This window comes from Diceros bicornis, chromosome 3, assembly GCF_020826845.1.
Source record: "Diceros bicornis minor isolate mBicDic1 chromosome 3, mDicBic1.mat.cur, whole genome shotgun sequence".
Classification (NCBI taxonomy): Eukaryota; Metazoa; Chordata; class Mammalia; order Perissodactyla; family Rhinocerotidae; genus Diceros; species Diceros bicornis.
In genome coordinates this window covers 88,184,181-88,206,193 of record NC_080742.1, presented here as the reverse complement: position 1 = coordinate 88,206,193, position 22,013 = coordinate 88,184,181, and the positions used below count along the sequence as shown (strand labels likewise).

The following is a 22,013-nucleotide window of genomic DNA, read 5'->3' as shown; positions in this document are numbered from 1 at the left end:
ATATGCCAAGATATCATTTTCTTGATGAAACATTATTTTTTAATAATTTTTTATCCCATTAAATATGTGTTTATTGAAAAGAGTTTGGTAAACTGTGAGTATTAAAATCAATTTAATGGATCATGAAAAGCATTTACATGTAATAGATTAGAAAATTATGATGTACATTATATTTGGTCAGGATAAGTATTGTTTACAGGTGTGTCCTGGGTCATAATGTAAAAATATATTTCTTCCTGTTGTTTGTGATTAAAACTATCTGAAAAACTAAGATGAATTGAGAATATTTAGGAAAGAAAAAAAGGACAAAATAAAGTCACCCATGCTCTCATCACTCTGAAATAGCCATTTTGGTATTTGTTTTTCTTTCTTATGTTCTCTGCTTATTATATACACAAAGCCAATACTTTTTAAATAATTTCTGGCTTTGGTAGTTATCAAGATAGAACCTCCCTCCCACAGTTCTGTTTATGAGACCCATGTTGTAGATGGTTTGCCTTCTGACATGGAGTTCTTAACATGTTGCTTTTAAGTTTCACCTAGAGGAATGTTCACAAATACGTTCTAATCCTCTAAGTGATAATTTGTTAAAAGTAGTTGCGACTGTCTTTTAGGTGATTTTCCTATCCCTTATCCTAGTTAGTAAGTTTAGGTAGGGTTCTGATTTTCATACAATTACAAACTAGTTTTTTCTTTTATAAATAATTGTTTTTTTACATTTTAATCAAAGTATATATTTACATTTTAATCAAATGTATATAGTTTTAAAAATAGTGCAGAGGGGCTTATAATGAAAAATAATGTTACCCCATCCCTTGCTAGCTTCTAATGCCATTCTCCAGAGGAAGTTATTCTTAACTTTTAATGGTTTCTGTTTTAAGCGTTTTTGGTGATTATTTTCATATTTCTAAATAGTAACTTTAAACCACAATTTCTTGCTTTACCAACTTCAGACATCATTTACTGATTACTGATTCCATAGGGAATTAGCTCATTTGTAGCATTACAACCTTTCCACCTCCTCCAATGTGTTTTTTGGGTTTTTTTGGTTCCTCTATTGGATACCTTTATAACTTTAAATAATATGCGTTTGTTTCTTGTTCTGTCAACACCAGTTAGCATCTCTTAATTCCTTTCTTTGTATAGTTATTAAATTGTACCCTTTCCCTTTCTTTCACCTCTATTCTGTCCTGCTTGTCATCTCTACTTTACTTTTATGTAGTTAACCTTGAAATTAGTTTCTAGTCTTTATTCATTTCCTATCTTCTTGACTTCTGAGTTTTTTAATTGGATATGAGGTGGGAGATAAATACGTATAGTCCACCTATTATCTTGAACCCACTGGTTTTCATTTTTGTATCTTAGTGTGTAAGGCAGTTCTCATGATATAAACATATTAAAGATTTGTTATTTTGAACAAGAGAGTAAATAAGTTGATTTCTAAAAAGATTCTTGCAAGCTTTTGAAATCCTCTATGATATTTTACTTTGCAGGTTCGGAAAACTTTTTTCACCTTAGCATTTTGTGACTTTTGTCGAAAGCTGCTTTTCCAGGGTTTCCGCTGTCAAACGTGTGGTTATAAATTTCACCAGCGTTGTAGTACAGAGGTTCCACTGATGTGTGTTAATTATGACCAACTTGAGTAAGTAATCAAAAGAAAATCTCTTTTCTATCTACAGTTTTAACTTTTTTCTTAATGTGAAACTAGTACGTCTTAGAGACTGTGGGAATTTTCTTTCCAGTGGAGTTGTTAGAGAGAATTTAAAAAAGTATAGCTAGAGAGTAAAAAGTAGTATGGCCGGTACTTCTCATTGTCATTCTGGTTCAGCTATACATTTCAGTTATGTTTTATATTCTCATTTAATTAATAACTATCCCTTGCCCATAGAAATCACTTTTAGATAGTTTTTGGAAGGAGAGCAGGTGTTGTTTCAATTAAGTTAACCATTATATTTTTGGACCACAGATCAGGTGGTCTGATTCTGTCAGCTATTTTGTAAATTATGTTTTCTCTGTCTCTCTCTTCCCACCTCCTTCCTTCAATCTCTCACCCTCCCAGTTTAATATTTAAAAGTAAGACATAAAATCTTTTTACCCAGTGTGTCTCTTTCTAAAATTTCTATTTGCCTTATGCCAATAGAATAGACTAAGTCTACTTTAATCTTTTTTTGTATTGTTGTTGCTGCTGCTTTTAAGGTCTTATTACTTTTCTTGATCACTTGAGCAAATAGACTTCAACTCTGTACTATAAAGTATATTGTACTGATGTTATCTAACTTAGCAGTATATACATTTTCTCTTAATTCCTTAACCATAAAGCATGATTTTTCCCCTCTAATATGTAGAAATTTGCTGTATAGAACAATTAGTTTTAGATTCTGAGCTTGGCTTTGAAAGTACAATATAATTTTTTTGAATAAGCCTTTAGACAAAAATACAATTAATTGAATTTAACAGTTTCTGAAAATGGAATTTGACCTCAGATATTTCTACTAACTCTATGATGTATTCTGGTGTTATGAAGCTTCTGGGTTTTGCACAAGTTAGGTTTGTTTTGTTTTGTTTTTGTTTTTGCCTCACAGTTTGCTGTTTGTCTCCAAGTTCTTTGAACACCACCCAGTATCACAGGAGGAGGCCTCCTTAGCAGAGACTGCCCTTACGTCTGGATCATCCCCATCTGCACCCCCCTCCGATTCTATTGGGTATGATTTGACTCCTGCTGCTGTTCAGTGACATGCTATTTGAGCTGGTTGCTCTTGGATCTGTTGGTTAATTATAAACCTTTCCAGCATTTGAATTGTTAAATTAAGGACTTCTTTTCGGATAACTTATTTTATCACACCAGTCATATATTTACATGCATCTGGAACAGATATATGAGATTAAAGCTCACATAGACTGTTTCAGGACCAGTCTTGAAAAAAATCAAGCAACAGATAATTTAGAGTTCCTGCCTTATGCTCATCACTTTAGTAGGTAATATCACATATAGATGTATATGACTTCCATTTAGAAATATAGCATTAACATACAATGGCAAACAATTTAAAAATAGTATATAATTATAATCTATGATTTATAACATAGTATTTTAAACTGTATGAAGAGGGCATAAATATTATCATGTTTACAGGAGAAAGGAGAACAGTGAGAGTAGTCAAAATTTAATTTAAAAGTGGAATTTGAACTGGACCTTAAAGAATTCTAGAATCTGAATGAGCTTAGGGAATAAAAGCATGATGATGACGGAGATTGGGGGGAACCATAAATAAAGGGAATGGAGATGGTAGGTTTGGAAGATAGTGAAGAGAAGCTAATTTAAGTCGAGAAGTATGTATAAGCCAGATTATGGAGAGTCGTTGAATTCAGGCTGGAATTTAGACTTGACACAAGAGGGAAAAAATAATTAAAGGTTTTTGAGTGGTGGACTAACCTGATGAAAATGGTTTTAAAGAAAGAATCACTTAGCAGTGATATGCAGATAGATTGACGGAGAAATGTCTAGGGTGAAGAAGGCCAACTAGGGAGCTGTTGGTAGTGAAGACAGTGAGAGTCAATGAAGACTTGAACTGGAGTGGTAGCAGCATGGAGAAGGGATGGATATTCATAAAGTGTAGAAGAAAAAAAATACTAGTAGTATAGTTGTGGAGGATAAAAGAGAGAACTGACTTCAAAGATGATACAAAGGCATCATATATTCAGACTTCGTAATAAGAAAAAAATGAAATGATGAGTTTAGTAGATATTAGTTTGCTTTGGAGCATTTCTTACACAGGTCTGCTTACTCTTTCCCTACTGAATTTGAGGCAGCATAAATTATACTATATCTGGAAGCATATGGTTAAAAAAAAAAGTACTCACACAGCATTCTGTTCTAGAATATTCTGGAGATATTAGTTAAGATCAGAAATATTTATTGTGAGTTTTAACCCTACTTCCTTCCACTCTTTACAGTGTAACACTATTTCATCTACCTAGAGAGATAAATAAGTGGACACTTCCAGTAGACCTGTAATTTTTACAAAGGCAACCTTTCTAGAGGTCTCATAGCCTAGAAAATTTAGCAAAAGACTTTTGTATCAAGGAGTGGATGTGTTTATCTACTTTGGAACACCAGAAAATGAAACCACTATGTTCTTTTGTCAGGATGCAACAGTTATCCACTCTGGTGGAGTCATTTTATACCTGTTGTCTCTATCATTAGTTGTATGCACCTGTGTATTTCTTAGATGATCAAATCAAAGTGTTATTACTGTTTGTTTTGATTTTTAATTAATCCTTTGGCTATGACATTTACTTCTGACAGATTCTGTAGACCATGATGCCTTTCTAATGGCAGGTCCCAGTTCTGTGAGCAGAGTTACAGAACACCATAATGAAATTAGCTTGCCCTCTTAGAAGATTTGTAGTGGTAATGATCTAGATTGTTTGCCTTCCAGTGAAGGAATGCTATCTTAAGAAACGATTTACCTATGCCATGAGTATTTTGTTCATAACTAAACTGAAGTACATTCTGTCTTGAGCAAATGATAAGAAAGATGTTGAAACTTTTGTTTTCCTGATGCTTTTATGTCACAAGTGTATATGGGTGCCTGTGAAAAGACAGAAGCCAATCCTGTTCTATATCAGTATTCCTTTGCATTTTGTTAATAGTCCTGATAACAATTATAATGGTCATGAAACACGTATAATAATGGATGTAACCAAGACATGTTGGAGAAGTAATACATTGCCCAGTTTTGAATAGAAAGTTAGAGGTACCTCCTTTTCTACTTTTTAAAAATGCTATAGAATGTATAAGTTGATGAAAAGTCAGCATTTTGAAATTTGCATGTCACTGAACAGAAGACATTTTGCTTCAAAACTTTTAATATTCTAGATTAAAATGAGATCTAAACTAAGTGGTAATTTGCTGAAGAGTGTTAGAGGTAAAATTGTTTTTATTTTTAGTTTGTACCACTTTAAAGAGGTTTGCGGCAAGATAGGTAGAGGTATCAGGAGAAAATCAGTTTGCTGACTGCCAGCATACTTCACAGGGCCTAAATTGCCTTGGTCCAGGTAAAGACTTCCCAGTATGGAAACTCAATTTTGTCAGTTCCCAGAAATGATGAGAGCTAGGGATATACTGATTTCCAGTAACCAAAATCAGAAAAGACTAAATCAGAGTGCCAGGTAATTTATTTCAGTGAGAAATATACCTGTTGGATGGATCAGTACCCACTCCACTTTTGAAAGATAATTATGAGAAACCAAATTATAATCCAAGGATTGTTTTTGGAATTAGGACATGGTTCAGATGTTTAATGACATTGGGATATAATAACTTGAAGTATTCTCCAAAATTATAATATGCTTGCCCTCAAGGCTAGATAAATTGACTTTGTGGACCAGTGTGCAGTCGGGGTGGTATTAGATACCAAATGCCAAATATAGTCTTTCTGATTTTGTATAATAGGCAGATATCCTCATTTTCTAATATATCCGTTCTTTTCTTTAGGTATGATAATAAAATTTATCAAATTTACCCAGGGTTTTGTTTTTCCTACTTCTGTACCAATGTCCTTTGCATACATATTTCTGATTTGTTATGCACAACATGTTGCTGTTGTAGTCTCAATTCAGTAAGTTTCGAGAATGACTTGCTGTCACTTATGCCTATACCAGATCAATTATATTAATTAGACTCTTATACAGTTGTAGTTAACTCAGGCTTTTTCTGCTTTGAAGTCCTAACTTAAAGTATGCTATTTCCTTGAGGCTTTAAATCAGCCTATAAATAGTTAAAAGTCAGTGCACTTTCCAAAATTTTTTTAAAAGCTAGTATTGTCATTTTTACATTCTTTTACCTGCTCCCAAAATCCCTTAGCAAAGGCCATGTATTGGCTACCTAAAGCAAAAATAAAGATAGCTGTCACAAACTAAAAAATTTCTCAATAATCAGAATAAAAAGGGCTAGTGGAGCATGCTAATTTTTTTAAAGGCCAGTTCCATTAGTCTTACCTATAATTCTTATTGGGCTGATACCAATTTTTTAAAGTACATAATATTTTTTTATTTTTACTTCAATTCTAAGTGTATTCATTTAGTTAATCTGAATAAATAAAGTCAAAATTTCTTTCCCTTCCTTTAATAAGTGTGCTTTAAAGAAGTAGAGCTATAAACTGGTGTGGTTCAGATTCTATTAACATGCTTTATTCAGGAGCTTTTTGTCACTATTTGGCTTCTTTGGCTCTTCAAACTTTTATGTATTCCTTTTCTGCTATATTTTCTTTCCATTCGTCTCTAAACCCTCTCCTCTCACAAAATGTCTTTTTATTCCCTCAACATTGTCTTTCTGGTTGTGTCTTATAACCACTATATAATGCTGATTAGTTACAGAGTTTGCGTAAGATGGGTGGAATGATAACCAGTCTCTGAAGAAAGGCTGTTAGCACTGAGTCCTTCATTGGTCCTGATGGAGCTCACTGAGACAGCCATACCTCATCAAGTGCTTACTTCCCAGCTCCCTTGGATATCCTTTCTGAGGGGCATAGATTCCTCACAGGTGTTTACAGTCTGTTCTCAAAACTTTGGTGCTCTGTGAGTGCCAGGTTCACTTTGCAGGCAGTGAGAGATCATAGACTTTGTTATTTATCTACAGTACCAAAATAGGTTGTCACCTATTTTGATGGTTTCATCAAACAATAATTTAAAAAAATATATTTCTTTTAATGCTTGATATATGATTCTTCTGTGTCCCTCGTATCAGTTGTTGGGCATGATAAAAATTTAAAAATATGAGAGATTGATGCTAGAAGGATCATCTTTTGATTTTGAAAATGATCTTTTGTATTGTTCAGGAATTTAATTCAACTTTTGTGTAAAGCAAGAGGGTGCATCTTTCAGGTCCTGAAATACTCATGTGTATTCTCAAAATATTTATAATTTCCTAATACTACCATAAAATTTCATTTTAGTAACTTCAGCTGTCAAGAAATGGCAAAGGTAAAAACAAATGGCAGATTTTATTCAGTCAGTCTCTGTTTAGAGCATTTTTGTGTAACTTTAAAGGACAAGAGTTTCTTCAGTAGATTAACCACAGGTAATATCTAGCCATTTGTAGATTTCCCTGGATTTTTCTGTGTAAGAATCAATGTTATTATTATTGATAGTCCTTGGAGAGTCTGCTTGAGCAAAGCAGCTTTGTCAGTCTTAGTTGTAGGCATATATTAGTTTTTTAAACTAATACTTTTAAAAACTATTAGCTGGGATTTTAATGCTTTATGTTAAAGATTTTATATGAGATTATAAAAACAAGGAAATCTTTATGTCATTCATTTTTTTATGTTATTATCTCTATAAAGTTGCTCTGATCTTATCTTCCAATGATTGATTTTTCCAGGCCCCAAAATCTCACCAGTCCGTCTCCTTCAAAATCCATTCCAATTCCACAGCCTTTCCGACCAGCAGATGAAGATCACCGAAATCAGTTTGGACAACGAGACCGGTCCTCATCAGCTCCAAACGTACATATAAACACAATAGAACCTGTCAATATTGATGTAAGTATCCAGCATTTTTAGAACTAAAAAAATTCAAACGTATGTCTTTGTTTTTCTGCTAAATTATAATATATATCAGAAATAAATGCCGTCTTTCATTTATCACAGTTATTGTAAATGGTAGACTTTTCAGGAATTACAGATCAGAAAAGCCTTGTCATCTTCTGTGAGATTAAATACTTAACTGGTGCCAACTGATTAACTTGATTTTTTTCCTTATGGCACCAACTCTGTAAAAGTCTTACCTTCATTTATTTAACAGATAATCCACTTGGCCATTTTATGGTAAAGAAAAAATAAGAATACAATTGCAGATTTCCTATTTAGATCAATTTGAAATCTTTACCCAAATTTATAAAAGTACAACTTTGAGTTAAATAACCCTTAAGGACTAATCATTAGTTTATGTACTTGACATGTAAAGCTACCATTTACCTTCTTTACTTTCTTGAGTATTCCATCTCTATACACATCTTGAATTTTGGCATTTTCTTCTTTTTATGTAAAGTTTGTCATTCACTTTTAATCACTCATTTTTTAAATTGCATCTTTTCTGGTCTCATCATCATATATTGTAATTTTACCTCCAGTTATTTTAGCTACCTTCTGGCTGGTCACTCTTGAGTTTTTTTTCTTTTCCAGTTTATCTTGCACACTGTAACTTAATGATGTACATTACTGTCACTTCTTAACTTCTGGACAGCAGAAACCATTTCTAATACAGTTCCCTTGGCACTTGTCTTAGAATAAACACATAATAGGTCATCAAAAAATATTTGTTTCAGTAAAAGGGTTAGAAAATAAAGCAGAGGAAATTTCCCATAATATAGACCAGGGGTTAACAAACTTCTTCTTAAAGGGCCAAATAGTAAATATTTTAGGCTTGTGGGTCATATGATCTCTAATAACAACTATTGAACTCTGCCATTGTAGTGTGAAAGCAACCATAGATAATACATTATAAACAAATGAATGTGACTGTGTTCTGATAAAACTTTATTTACAAAAACAGGTGGCCAGCCCACTTTACTTTGCCAGTCCCTGATATAGACTGATATAGAGAGAAGGAAGAGATGAGAAAAAAAAGATGAGACACACCAGGATCAATCCAGAAGAACTGATTCATTTAACTGAGTCATCTGGATAACTGAGTTACAGAAGAGAATAAAGTGCCCTTGCTCTCTGATCTGTAGTGGACTGGGAATCCTGATCTTAGAATTAGGTGTCACTTCTCCCTGTACTTTTGCTTTAGAATAAAGAGTGTAGATTATCCTTAATCTCTCTTTGTAATAAGTAACAAAACTGAGAAAATCCACCGAGTTTGTTTGCCTTGGAAAGTAATTATATTTAAAAAAGAAGTTGAAACTGTTTCCCCATGTAAACAAGGTTACTGGAGTTAGTGAGTGTTAGGGGACAGGGGTTGTTCTCATTATACAGGCTTTCCTTATGTAAGTCTCATAGTTACAAGGTTGAGTAGAGAAGCAAAAATTGTCCTAACAGGAAAATATTCACTAATTAACAGACTAATATTAGTCCTCACTCAGACATCCCTCCCCATTTAATACCAGCTTGCATTCCAACCCCTTTACATCAATATCCAACATTTTAATGAAAACGTAATGCAAATTGATTGCAAATCTGGCAAAAAAAAGATTTTATGAAGACAGTGAAAAGTAACTTTGGAGAACTACTCAGATCATATAAAGCCATTGAGAAATAAAGATACAGCAGATGAACTTTTCTCTCTATTTTTATTTGATTCATTTTTTTTAATCCATTTTATTTATTTATATTTTTTTGTGAGGAAGATCAGCCCTGAGTTAACATCCATGCCAGTCCTCCTCTTTTTGCTGAGGAAGACTGACCCTGGGCTAACATCCATGCCCATCTTCCTCCACTTTTTATATGGGACATCACCATAGCGTGGCCTGACAAGTGGTACGTTGGTGCGCGCCCGGGATCCAAACCCAGGCCACCAGCAGCGGAGTGCGTGCACTTAACCACTACGCCACGGGGCTGGCCCCCTATCGGATTCATTTTAAGTGGCCTTTTCGTAATATCAGTTTTCCTCAACTAATAAGGTCTTCTTCTATCTAGCTAGACCTGAATACAAAGGAAGAAAGAAATAGGAGAGAGAAATATGGGTATAAGGAGATTGTGAAATAAGGAATCAGATCTTATTTCTAGGTTAGCTCTATTCTCAGTGTGTTCAAAATTGTAACCTTTATCTTTGCTTTTAAAACTAACGTCCTTTGAACTATTTCCTTTTATCTTTTATTGTTATCACTGTTCTCCTTTTCTCTTAGGCTTGAACATTTGAAGTGTCATCTTTATATCTTGCCTTTTCATCCTCCTGTATAACCAAATAGTCATAAGATATCACTTACGTGATATCTAAAATTTGTTCTTATCACTACCATCATTTGAGCCCATATTTCTTCACTTGAACTACTTTTTTTTTTTAAAAACATTTATTTATTTATTTATTTTTTTGTGAGGAAGATCAGCCCTGAGCTAACATTCATGCTAATCCTCCTCTTTTTGCTGAGGAAGACTGGCTCTGAGCTGACATCTATTGTCAATCCTCCTCCTTTTTTTTCCCCAAAGCCCCAGTAGATAGTTGTATGTCATAGTTGCACGTCCCTCCAGTTGCTGTATGTGGGACGCGGCCTCAGCATGGCTGGACAAGCGGTGTGTCGGTGCGCGCCCAGGATCCGAACCCGGGCCGCCAGTAGCGGAGCGCGCGCACTTAACCACTAAGCCACAGGGCTGGCCCACTTGAACTACTTATTACATTAATCTCCTAAATGTATTTCCTGCCATTGATTTCTCTCTGTCCATTTCCATTCTTTTTTGTGTGTGTGTGAGGAAGATTAACCTTGAGCTAACCTCCGTTGCCAATCTTCTTTTTCCTGAGGAAGATTGGCCCTGAGCTAACATCTGTGTCCATCTTCCTCTATTTTATATGTGGGACGTCTGCCACAACGTGGCTTGATAAGTGGTGTATATGTCCGCGCCTGGGATCCAAACCCGCGAACCCTGGGCTGCCGAAGTGGAGCACGTGAGCTTATGCCACCAGCCCGGCCCCAGTCCGGCCCCAGTCCATTTCCATTCTTTATGCTACTGTCAGAATAATTTTTTTACATCTCTCTCATCATCTGTTCCACTTAACCGCTAAGCCACGGGGCCGGCCCAGGGCTCCTCTTCTTATGTATAGCTTCAGATAAGTAAGAGAAAGTAGTGTTGCAGAAGCCAAAGGGAGAAAAGGGATTTCAGGAATGCTGAAGTAGTTGAAATCAGTTGCTGTTGAGACTAAAATGAGATAAGGACTGAAGATGACCATTGAATTGGGCAATTAAAATGTCATTTTGACTTCATTGAGAGCTGTTTTAGAGGGCTAGTGGAGGAGAGAAAGGCAGATGAAGATGTGGGAGTGTCCATTTTGAGAAGCTTGGCTGTTAACGGAATGATAAAAGGGCCATAGGTTGAAGGAGGGTTGAGGGACAGTTGTTTTTAACGTGAGAGACTTCAGCATTTTTGTAACTTGAGGGAAAGAAGCAAGTGAAGAGAGAGGTTGAAAATAACAAGAGATGGAATAATTGATGTAGTCAAGTTCCTTGAACTTGCAAATGATATTCCTCAGAGGCTGTGAGGAATTAAAGATGGACAAAGCTAGCTCTGCTGCTCTATAGGCAGTATGACCTTGGGCAAATGACGTAACCTTGAGGTTAATAGTGTCTACCTCTTATAGGGTTTGAGAATGCTTGTTATGCCTGGTAAATAATAAGAATTCAGAAATTGTAGCTAATGTTACTATGCAAATATTTGTAGATTTGTAGAAATATATATAGATATATTTCTGTAGACAGAAAGTTCTTTGATGGCTTCTGTTTTCTCTATCCTGCTAAAGGGAAAGGTAGAAGTAAAAAAAGAAACTACAAAAGATTGGGAAAAAGTTTGAAGTAGCCGTTATTGGAATACTAGAAGATCCTATTTAAGTTGGAATAAGTAGAAAAGATTGTCAAGAAGCTTTAAGAACATATTTGAGGGCCTGCCCAGTGGCGTAGTGGTTAAGTTCACGCACTCTGCTTTGGCGCCCATGAACTTTGGGGTTCGCAGGTTTGGATCCTGCGATCCTGCTTATCAAGCCATGCTGTGGCAGGTGTCCCACATAAAATAGAGGAAGATGGGCACCGATGTTAGCTCAGGGCCAATCTTCCTCAGCAAAAAGAGGAGGATTGGCGACAGATGTTAGCTCAGGGCTAATCATCCTCACCAAAAAAAAAAAAAAGAAAAAGACCATATCTGAGATTGGAAAATATAAGTTTATAGTGGTACTAGTGGTAAATTGTAAGACTGGAGAGAGCAGAGTTTGGCTGATCCATGGTTGTGGGGCCTGACAGGGCTGGTGCAGCAAAGAGGAAAGGGTTATGGCATTTCCATCTTTGTCTTATGGTTCTTTCTGTCTAGAAGGCCCTATGCTTTTCTTTTCTGCTCTCCTATCTATCTCTCAAACCCTACCTCATAGCCCATCTCTTCAAATGCTTCACCAGTGACCGAGTCCTACAGTTATTTATTTATCCTTTGAACTTCTGTAGCACTTAGAATCTTTTTACCCATATCATTTATTTGGCAATTAACTAAACAACTTTGGCATCTTTTTAATTGTTTTCTTAAACTATTATTCTTATATCATTTAATTTCTGTGTGTGTGCATCTTACTTCCACTTAAATTATAAGCTCTCAAGAACACAGAAAGTTAGTGAGACCACCAGGATTTTATATTTATTGGCAGCCACACAACCCCTAACACCCAGTACCTTGTTTGCAGTTGATTATCCTGTGGAAAATGTCGAAGGCTTTGTATAATACATTGAATATGATAGAAATAATCTGTAAAGAATTTACTACGTCTGTAAAAAATTTATTCTTTGTTTTAGCCTATGAACAAAAAGCTGCCTATTTGCAAAGAGCCTCTGAGCCTATTTAGAGACATTTGGGGCCATGCAATCCCTCATATTTAAGTTATGCTGGGTAAACAAACTAACCTAAGTTCTGCCTATAAGGTCCAAATTGCATTGCATTGCCAGTAGACTCCCCTCCCCCCCCAACACTGTCTGTTGTGAAAAGCTATGTTTTAATAATAGACATATTTTAACAAAATCCTTGTTTTAGCCATTATGATGTTTTTCCCTTTTAGTGTGTCCTTACACATCCATTTTTTATGATTGTAATCAGTGTACATTTAATATTGTATTCTTTTTTTAATATTGTATGTTTCATGATTCAAGCTTCTTAATTATTTTATTAGCTACATAATACTTATTAAATTGATACACCATAATTTACTTAACCAATATGTCAGTATACCTATAATAGGGAAAAAATTATTTTATTTATTTATTTGTGTGTGTGTGAGGAAGACTGGCCCTGAGCTAACATCTGCCAATCCTCCTCCTTTTTGCTGAGGAAGACTGGCCGTGGGCTAACATCCATGCCCATCTTCCTCCACTTTATATGGGACGCCGCCACAGCATGGCTTGCCAAGCGGTGCGTCGGTGCGCGCCTGGGATCCGAACTGGCGAACCGGGGGCCGCCGCAGTGGAGCACGCGCACTTAACCGCTTGCGCCACCGGGCCGGCCCCGGGGAAAAAATTATTTGATTTTTTAGTATGAAGGATAATACTGCACTAAACATCTTTGTGCATATCATTTTTTTCTTCTGACTTGTTTCCTTAAGAAAAATTCCCAGAAGTGGAATTACAGGATCAAAGGGTTTGAACATTTTATGGCTCTTAATATGTTCCAGTAGAATTTTTTTTTTAAGAGTTGATGCAGCCATTGGTTTTGAATGGCCTGAAATGGATTTCAGTATTTGATCAGGACTAATAATCCCTTCAACATAGGGTTAGGTTGCCAGGTGTTTCAAAATTTGGATTTTATCATGTTCACTAGCTAATTTCATATTCTTTCTGTTCTGTGAAGTAGTTTTAAGACAGGTAATTATTTTGAATTAACTTTTCTGTTAATGCTTAGTGGAAAATTCAATGTTGTTTATAACTTTCTTACCATATGCTTTGAATAAATATACATTACTGTTTATTTGTAGGACTTGATTAGAGACCAAGGGTTTCGTAGTGATGGAGGTAAGTAGTAATTTCAATTAAAAAAAAAAACTCAAGGAAAAATGCAATTGCTTTGCTGCTTGTCTCCTTTATATTTGCTTCTTTCATAAAACACAGACACAGAGAAAAATGTGTAGAGAAAACCCAAAATTTTTTTGTTTTTCTTTAGTGTTTATCATTTATCTCTAATAAAATTTTAACTAATTTATAATACGAGTAGAGGAAAGGAGATGACGTAAAAGGGGGAGTCTTAAATGTACTATCTACAATTTTACAATGTTATCAAGGAGGGATCCTTAATTATTTTACTCACTTTATTAATTCCTGACTATCTCTAAAGCTGGAGATGCTAAATTTCCTTTGGAAGCCCTCACTAATACTTAAAGGTTGAGCTTAGAATCAGTTAAAACTTAACTTTCCTAAATCGTTCTTGGGGAGAATCCCTTGAATTGCATGTCACAACTTCTCCCACATTGTTAACCACTTCCCATCAGCCTTCTAAAAGGGGTTGGAATGTACTTTTTATAGAAAGGACCCATAATAGAAAAGCCCAGTTGCCCTCTTATAAGTCTAGTAAATAAAATAAACAAATGAGAAATTGAATTGAGATTTTTTATGGAATTTTCATCTGATATTCACTCTACCACCCATTGAAAATTGAGGGCATAAGAAAACATTGCTTAAGAAAATACTTTTTTAAATAAGAATTTATCCCCATATGATGTTTTCTAAGAGATGGTATTTGAAACTATCTTGAAGTTTTCTTCCAGGTGGTCCAGCTGTCTTCTGTCTAATAAGGAAGACCTACAATACCTGCTTATCTTTCTTAGAGTTGGTCTTTTCACTGTGACCTGCTTTATATTCAAAATATCTAAGCCTAGACTCTAAGATTGTATAAACCATCTTTTGTTATGTTTCTATATACCTGTGAAGCTACCAAAATAATAACCCTGCACTGTATGCTCTGGAATTAGTGTTTACTATAGCACACTGTTAAAGAAGTTTTTTTTTTCCTGTTTGTTATTCCATGAACCCACCAATTAATGTTGCTGCCAACATGACTTCATATGTCTTAATAGCTGTGGCTTTTGATAATTTTACCCAATACATCCAGCATTTAAATGTTGCCATCATGTTAGCATCACAGAGTTAACTTAGTCCTAAAAACTGCCTGCTTAACTACCTAAAATGAAGTGGCATTTCTTTCCTTTTTTATGAGTCACTTTTAAAAAATCATTGGGATTTTATGAAAATAAGCAGATTTTTTAAACATCCAGAATTATCTTGTGAAGCAGGCTTCAACTCATCGTATTTATTCCCCATGACTTCTTTCATTTCTTCTGTGTGTCTGTCTTCCTGTGTTTGCCTGCCCCTCTGTTTCTCTTCTAACAGCCCCTTTGAACCAGCTGATGCGCTGTCTTCGGAAATACCAATCCCGGACTCCCAGTCCCCTCCTACATTCTGTCCCCAGTGAAATAGTGTTTGATTTTGAGCCTGGCCCAGTGTTCAGAGGTAGTTGGGCTCTTCTTTCTTGTTTTCACCCAAAGCAAACTAAATATAAACTACAGATACTGTTTGTGCCTCACCTTCACAGCGTGTGTTTGTAAGTGTGAGAGTTTTCAGTACTAAATTTCTGCTTGGCCTGGCTGGAATGCTCTGAATGTGCTTCTCACACATACTCCCTACCACAAGCTTTCTGTATGCTGTCTGTCATAAATTTTTAAAAGCAAGGAAATTGTAAGCTGAGATTTCCATCTTATTTTTTGTTATATTACTTACTTTTTTGGTCTTGATAACTTCTTATACTCAGGGAGTGGCAATAAGTAATGGGGGGGGGTCTTTCAAGCTGAATTCTTTTTATTTTAGTCCGTTTAAGTGATAAGCTTGATGACTACTAATGTTTGTTATCAATTTTCATGGTTTTTAAGAAAATAAAAATGGAAATGGAAGTCCCTATTAGGAGATTTTGCTAGACTTTTAGCTTTATTTTTCTGTAATATCAGCAGTGTTTTTTTTTTTTAATGTAGGACATGTAATCATTTAGAGAGTTTTAAAAAAGATTTGTAATATATTTTGGTATTTTAGGACACCTCAGGGAATTTGAGGGTTTATATTTTCAGTTATGACCTAATATGAGGGAAAAAACAGTATAATTTTACTCTCCCATTTCATCTTGCCATACTTTAATTAGTTGAAACTTATTTTTAAAAATTTAAGTCAAAATTGAGACAGGTATCTTGCTATAAATATTTTTGAAGAATTATATTTACTGGCTCTTGCTAGTTAGTGTCTGTTACTTATTCTGAATGTAGTGATGGTGTATAAGGTTTTTGCTCTCCCAGCCCAGCTGTTTCAGGAAATCCGTAGAATGGGCTGGAAATCATACAGTACTGAGTAGCATAATTAAAGTAAGTAATACCGTACAGTACTGAGTAGATCAGAACTGCGAAGTGTGGGCAAGCAGTTAGGTCTTTATGATGTTGAAAGTTATCATTGGAAGGTAGAAAATGGATTATGCTCTAGTTAATAGACATTTCAGATACCATTTTCTTTTAGAAAATTGCATACAAGATCATAGAAATTTCACATGTTGACGTATGTGATATAGTAATGATAAAATTTCTACACAGATTTAACATTTAAATGTTGTCATTGGTAACCTTTTTCTTTGAAAGCATCTTTTTTCCCTCCTGAGAATAGTAATCATTTTTTAAAAAAAAAATTCTAGTGAAGTCTTTTTGTTTTGTATATGCAAATATTACTTGACATCTCAGTCCTACTCAGCTGAACTCAGGCCCCACTGGGAGTCATTGCCCTGAACCCTTCTGAACCAGGCCCTACCTTACGTGAACTTAGGATTTTTGCTCAGTCAGCATTTGGAAAAGTACCCATCAGAAAGGTATGCAACCTTGCCAAGTGAGTGTACTTTCAAAAAGTGTACTCCTTGGACTCACTTGGCTTATAGAATACTTCTGTTTGTAGTAACTTGGCTGAGAGGCAATAGAACTTACTTTGCTCTCAGGAAACCTGCTTGGCTTTGTTTACATTAACTTTGGTATGCAGGTAACAAATAATCTTTGTTTAATAGAAAAAGCCTCCAGGACCCAATGAAACTCACCAATATCTCTCACTCTCAAATAGTGTAGTATGTAGTGTAGGATTTTTAAAAATTTAAGCGGCTAGTATGAAAGGGCCAGATATTTTCAATATTAAAGCCACTATTAGAGTATGTTTCCATTTGGGGGTTTCCATCTTTTTTTATATTGATTGGCTGTTGAGGTAACATAAAATAAGTAAAAGTCTACTTATTACATAAGCTTTTAAGTTAATTTTGCTTTTGATTTTTTTTTTATCCAAGAGACAAACTTGGGAGTGTTTCTTAGTACATATTTATCTTTTTATTTTAGAGAGATTGTTTTTCTTTTAGATTCTGCACCAATAAGCAAAATATCTGTAATCAGATGTTTTAAAGGTCTTTAAATTGGCCAGAAAATGGAAAGAAATTATGGTACTGATCACCAAATGAGGCCCACTTTTGGCCTGTCCTTTCCAGAAGTTATATGTTTGAACATGCACTGCATTTTTTAAATGTCTAAATCTGCCTTCACCCTCTGCCCCTAATAAATTAACATACTCGATCCTTCTTTAACAGATACGTTTTTCCTTTCACTAACTTAGGATCAACCACAGGTTTGTCTGCCACACCACCTGCCTCATTACCTGGCTCACTCACTAATGTGAAGGCATTACAGAAATCTCCAGGACCTCAGCGGGAAAGGAAATCATCTTCATCCTCAGAAGATAGGAATCGAATGGTGAGAGTATATGATATCTTTTCCTCTAAGTTCTTTCTTTTTAGAAGTCATAGCCAAATGTAATGTCACCTTTTAGATATATTGGTTTGTCCATATGTGACACAGAATTCCCATAATCAAATTTAAGAACTGATAGTTTTTTGCTTAAAGCATAGTCTCACAATACTGATTTTTGCTCTCAACTCTAATATAATTGAGTAAAAGGCAGTTTTGGAAGAGTAAGAATAGTGTTCTGTTTCTAAAATAAGGAAAAAGAGAGTAAGCTAGTATTTTAAAAAGCATGATTAGGCATATATGTTCTAAAGTGCTGGTCTGAAATTCAAATATCTACCAAATGACATTCTTCCCTATTTGAAAAATTAACTTTATGCTGCAAAATAAATCTATATTAAAAAGTAATAATTTAATTTTAGCAATAGTTAGATAAATGGATCCTTTACCCTACCAAAGTAATTATATATGTTGATAATTTTTTTTGAGAGGCTGGATCAGATAAAGGTATATGAGGAAATTTAGCACTGACTGGAAGAGAGTAATAAGTAAATTATCAGCAGTTACCATAATATGTTAACTTAAATTTTGGCCTTTGGACCCAAAACTAGTCATAAATGTATAGTGCTTATCTTGTCCCTAGTAGTATTCCAAATGATAAAAAGCTGTTTTGTTTCATTGGTTTTAGTAATATACATTTCTGCTCATACCTAATAAATAACTTTTATTTTTTAATAAAATGTTTTCATCCTGATACTGACTTAGGTCTTAAATTTAAGTTCTGTGTTGTAAGAATCATACGTCTTAACTATTATTCCTCTAGTGTATGGGTTTGTTTGTTTGTTTGTTTTTTAAAGATCTTATTCTCTTTCTAACTTATGTTCCTTTTAGGCATAGGGTAATGTACATAGTGTGAAACATAAGGTTTTCCTTTTTTGTTTGCTTTGGCTTGACTTTTGCACTGTTTTTATCAAGAAAACACTTGGTAGACGGGATTCAAGTGACGATTGGGAGATTCCTGATGGGCAGATCACAGTGGGACAAAGGATTGGATCTGGGTCATTTGGGACAGTATACAAGGGAAAGTGGCATGGTATGTATGTAATATGATGACCTTGTCTCATGTCATAATAATAGGATATGTTTAACAACTTTTACTTAAAAAATATCAAAGGGAGTATTCACTGTTTGCATCATTAAGCTTTTTTGATCAGATGCAAGAGTCCTCCAAAGGTTTCTAACAAAAATTATTGGAAATAAAAACTGGATTCACAGTAACCAGGACTCCTATCATGATATTAAACTAATAATTTTTAAAGATGGTGATCCTCCAGGTGAGCTAGTCCTCAAGATGTTTTTTTTTTCCTTTTAGAAGTCTTTCTGCTGATAATTTTATTTGTGTTATAAGTCACAAACATATTAAATGTGTACTTACCAAAGGAAGAAATGGCAGTAAACCTATACAAAATGTTTGCCTCACTAGTTATCAAAGAATTGCAAATTCAAAAAATAGAAATCATTATTTGCCTTTCAAATGGGCAAAGATTTTTTTTTAATTGATCATATTTAGAATTATAATTGTAATGCTGGTGGGATAATAAATTGCTACAAATTTTCTGGAGGGCAATTTGGCAATATGTATATTGAGCCAACAATTCCATTTGTAGAACTTTATAATAAGAGTAATTGGACAGGAACAAACAGATGAGTGTACAAGTATATTCATTAGAGATTTAATATTAATGAAAAATGGAAATAAACTTTAAGTGCCCATTAATAGAGTATTGGATAAATAAATTGATAACCTCCATAGATGGTTATATAGAAATTAAAATAATATGATAGATCTATATTTATTGATATGGAGAGGTGCTGGTGGTATATTAAATTTTACAAAGCAGCATATATGATATCCCATGTGATGGTGCTACATAGAAATATATATAAAATAATTTTTAAAATAATCATCAGTATTTTAGTATATATCTTTTTAGGTTATCTTTTCATATGTATTTATAAATATACTGCATACATATAAAAGCCTAGTAGGATATACATCAGTATGTTAACAATGGTCATTTCTGAGTGACATGATTATGGGAGATTTTTATTTTTTTCTTTATGCTTTCAAAATGTTTAATTTTTTACTATGAGCACCATATTACTTTGATAATCAGGAGAAATCAGTGTTAATTTAATTATGTTAGAGTATAATATACATGCAAAAAAATGCACGTAAGAGTACAAGTAGCTAAAATCTCACAAAGTGAACACATCTCTGTTCAATAAACAGAAGATTACCGCTTCCCCTAAGGATAACTACTATCCTGACTTTAACAGAAATCATGCAATATGTACTCTTTTGTGTCTGGCCTCTTTCCCTCAACATTGTTTATAAGATTCATCTATATTGATGTGTGTAGTTGTAGGTCATTCATTCTCTATATAGTATTCATTGCATGACTAAAACATGATTTCTTTTTCTGTCTACTATTTGATGAGCATTTGAATAGTTTCCAGTTTGGGGCTATTACGAATTCTGCTGCTATGAATATTCTTAGTACATGTCGTTTGGTGAACATATGTGTTCATTTGTGCTGGGTATATACGTAGGAAAGAATTGTGGAGCCACTGGGTATGCATATGTTCAATTTTAGTAGATACGTACTGCCAACTGTGTTTCAAGTGGTTGTACCAATTTACACACCCACTGGCAATGTGTGAAAGTTCTTCCTGTTTCACATAAAGTTCTTCTTTAAATTATAATAATTTTCCTAAGCAAAAGCAATAAGTGATCCATGGATTTTAAAAAAACGTTACCTACTCTGATAAAGAAGTATTGCAGTTTTCTGTTTCAACCAAGGTCTGTTGGACCTGTCATCTGTAGTTTTAGCATTCAGTTAGTAAATATTAAGTAACCAGGAAAATACCATGGGTACTTAATTTGTTAAACTGAATTTCCAGGGGAAAAACAAGGTTGGCTATTTTTTTAGATTAGTATTTTGAAACACTAATACAGGAGTATCATTGGTAGTTTAGTTTTTTTTTTTTTAATTTTATTTATTTTTTTCCCCCAAAGCCCCAGTGGATAGTTGTATGTCATAGCTGCACATCCTTCTAGTTGCTGTATGTGGGACGCGGCCTCAGCACGGCCAGACAAGCGGTGCATCGGTGTGTGCCCGGGATCCGAACCCAGGCCGCCAGCAGCGGAGCGCACGCACTTAACCGCTAAGCCATGGGGCCAGCCCTGGTAGTTTAGTTTTTATCCTTGGAAAATTAATGCAGTTTAGGAAGTTAAGGTATAATTTATTTACAATTTAATAATGGATTTAAGACTGTGGTAATTAGTGAAAATACCAAAGAGTTTTTTATATTTTTAAGTTGAAAAATTGGAATGACATTTGGAATGACAATTACCTTTTAGGTGATGTGGCAGTGAAAATGTTGAATGTGACAGCGCCCACACCTCAGCAGTTACAGGCCTTCAAAAATGAAGTAGGAGTACTCAGGTGAGCTTGTGTGAATTACTGTTTTCCACAGAAGTTATCTTCATCAGTTTCTCTTTTCCAGTGGTAGCCACTGTTAGCTTTACAGATTTACTCAAAATAGGTAAAACAGAGTTTGTCTGAGTATATTTTGTCTTTAATCATATTCTTTTAAGTGGTATGCAGTATTATATGGTACAGCTGATAGAAGAATTAATCCTAGAGTGAATTAATGGAAATATAGTATTCTGCTCATGAGAAATAATACTTCTGCTTATGAAAATAATACTCTCAAAATTCTAATCTTATCAGAACACATCTAGAGATTACATCAAGCTCTGGAACTTGAGGAACATTAACAAAACTAGAGTATGTCCAGGCAAAGATGACTTATGGAGAGGATTCTAGAACTATACCTTAGGGGAAAAATAGTCAACAGAACTGAGGATATTTAGGTCCATAGAAGGGTGTTACGTTCAAGAGGGTACAAACTTACTCTGTTTTATTCCAGAGAGCGGAATGGGGAAGCAAGCCAGTGGTGGAAGATGTAGGAAACTGATTTTTTCTAAACCCAAAAAGCTTTCTAATACTAAAAGCGTAGGCTACAGTCTCAGTGATGAAGTTCTCATAATTGAAGGTATTTAAGCAACCTCTAGTTGCCTATCTGTGAGATATATTAAAAATGATATTTCTGAAAAGGGTAGGATGTCAGACTAGACACTTCCTAAAGTCTCTTCTAAAGTTATCTTTTTGTTGCCCTTGTAAAAAGTAGCTTTTTTGTAACAACATTTTACTGATAAGTAGGTTGCTTTGGCCCTTTTTTAAGATTTGCTAAAGTTTATCAATATTTACCATTTACTGTCACATTTCTTTTTACAGGAAAACTCGACATGTGAATATCCTACTCTTCATGGGCTATTCAACAAAGCCACAGCTGGCTATTGTTACCCAGTGGTGTGAGGGCTCCAGCTTATATCACCATCTCCACATCATTGAGACCAAATTCGAGATGATCAAGCTTATAGATATTGCTCGGCAGACTGCACAGGGCATGGA

General features: G+C 34.6%; 1 protein-coding gene across 6 annotated transcripts in view; it reads left to right on the top strand.

Moving 5' to 3' along the window:
• BRAF (B-Raf proto-oncogene, serine/threonine kinase) overlaps positions 1-22,013 on the top strand; it is a 141,826-nt gene that overhangs the window by 82,605 nt on the left and 37,208 nt on the right. For 5 of the 6 annotated variants that reach the window (XR_009216842.1, XM_058531503.1, XM_058531485.1 and 2 more), the window contains 8 exons: positions 1,494-1,642; positions 2,583-2,702; positions 7,382-7,541; positions 13,651-13,687; positions 17,345-17,481; positions 18,448-18,565; positions 20,897-20,981; positions 21,837-22,013. Coding sequence is in view for 5 of the 6 variants with exons in the window: in XM_058531503.1 (XP_058387486.1) it covers positions 1,494-1,642; positions 2,583-2,702; positions 7,382-7,541; positions 13,651-13,687; positions 17,345-17,481; positions 18,448-18,565; positions 20,897-20,981; positions 21,837-22,013 (983 nt within the window). In the remaining variant the exon portion in view is untranslated. Of the gene's footprint in view, positions 1-1,493; positions 1,643-2,582; positions 2,703-7,381; positions 7,542-13,650; positions 13,688-15,058; positions 15,179-17,344; positions 17,482-18,447; positions 18,566-20,896; positions 20,982-21,836 lie in introns of all 6 variants that reach the window. The other variant, XM_058531517.1, reaches the window with a different exon arrangement.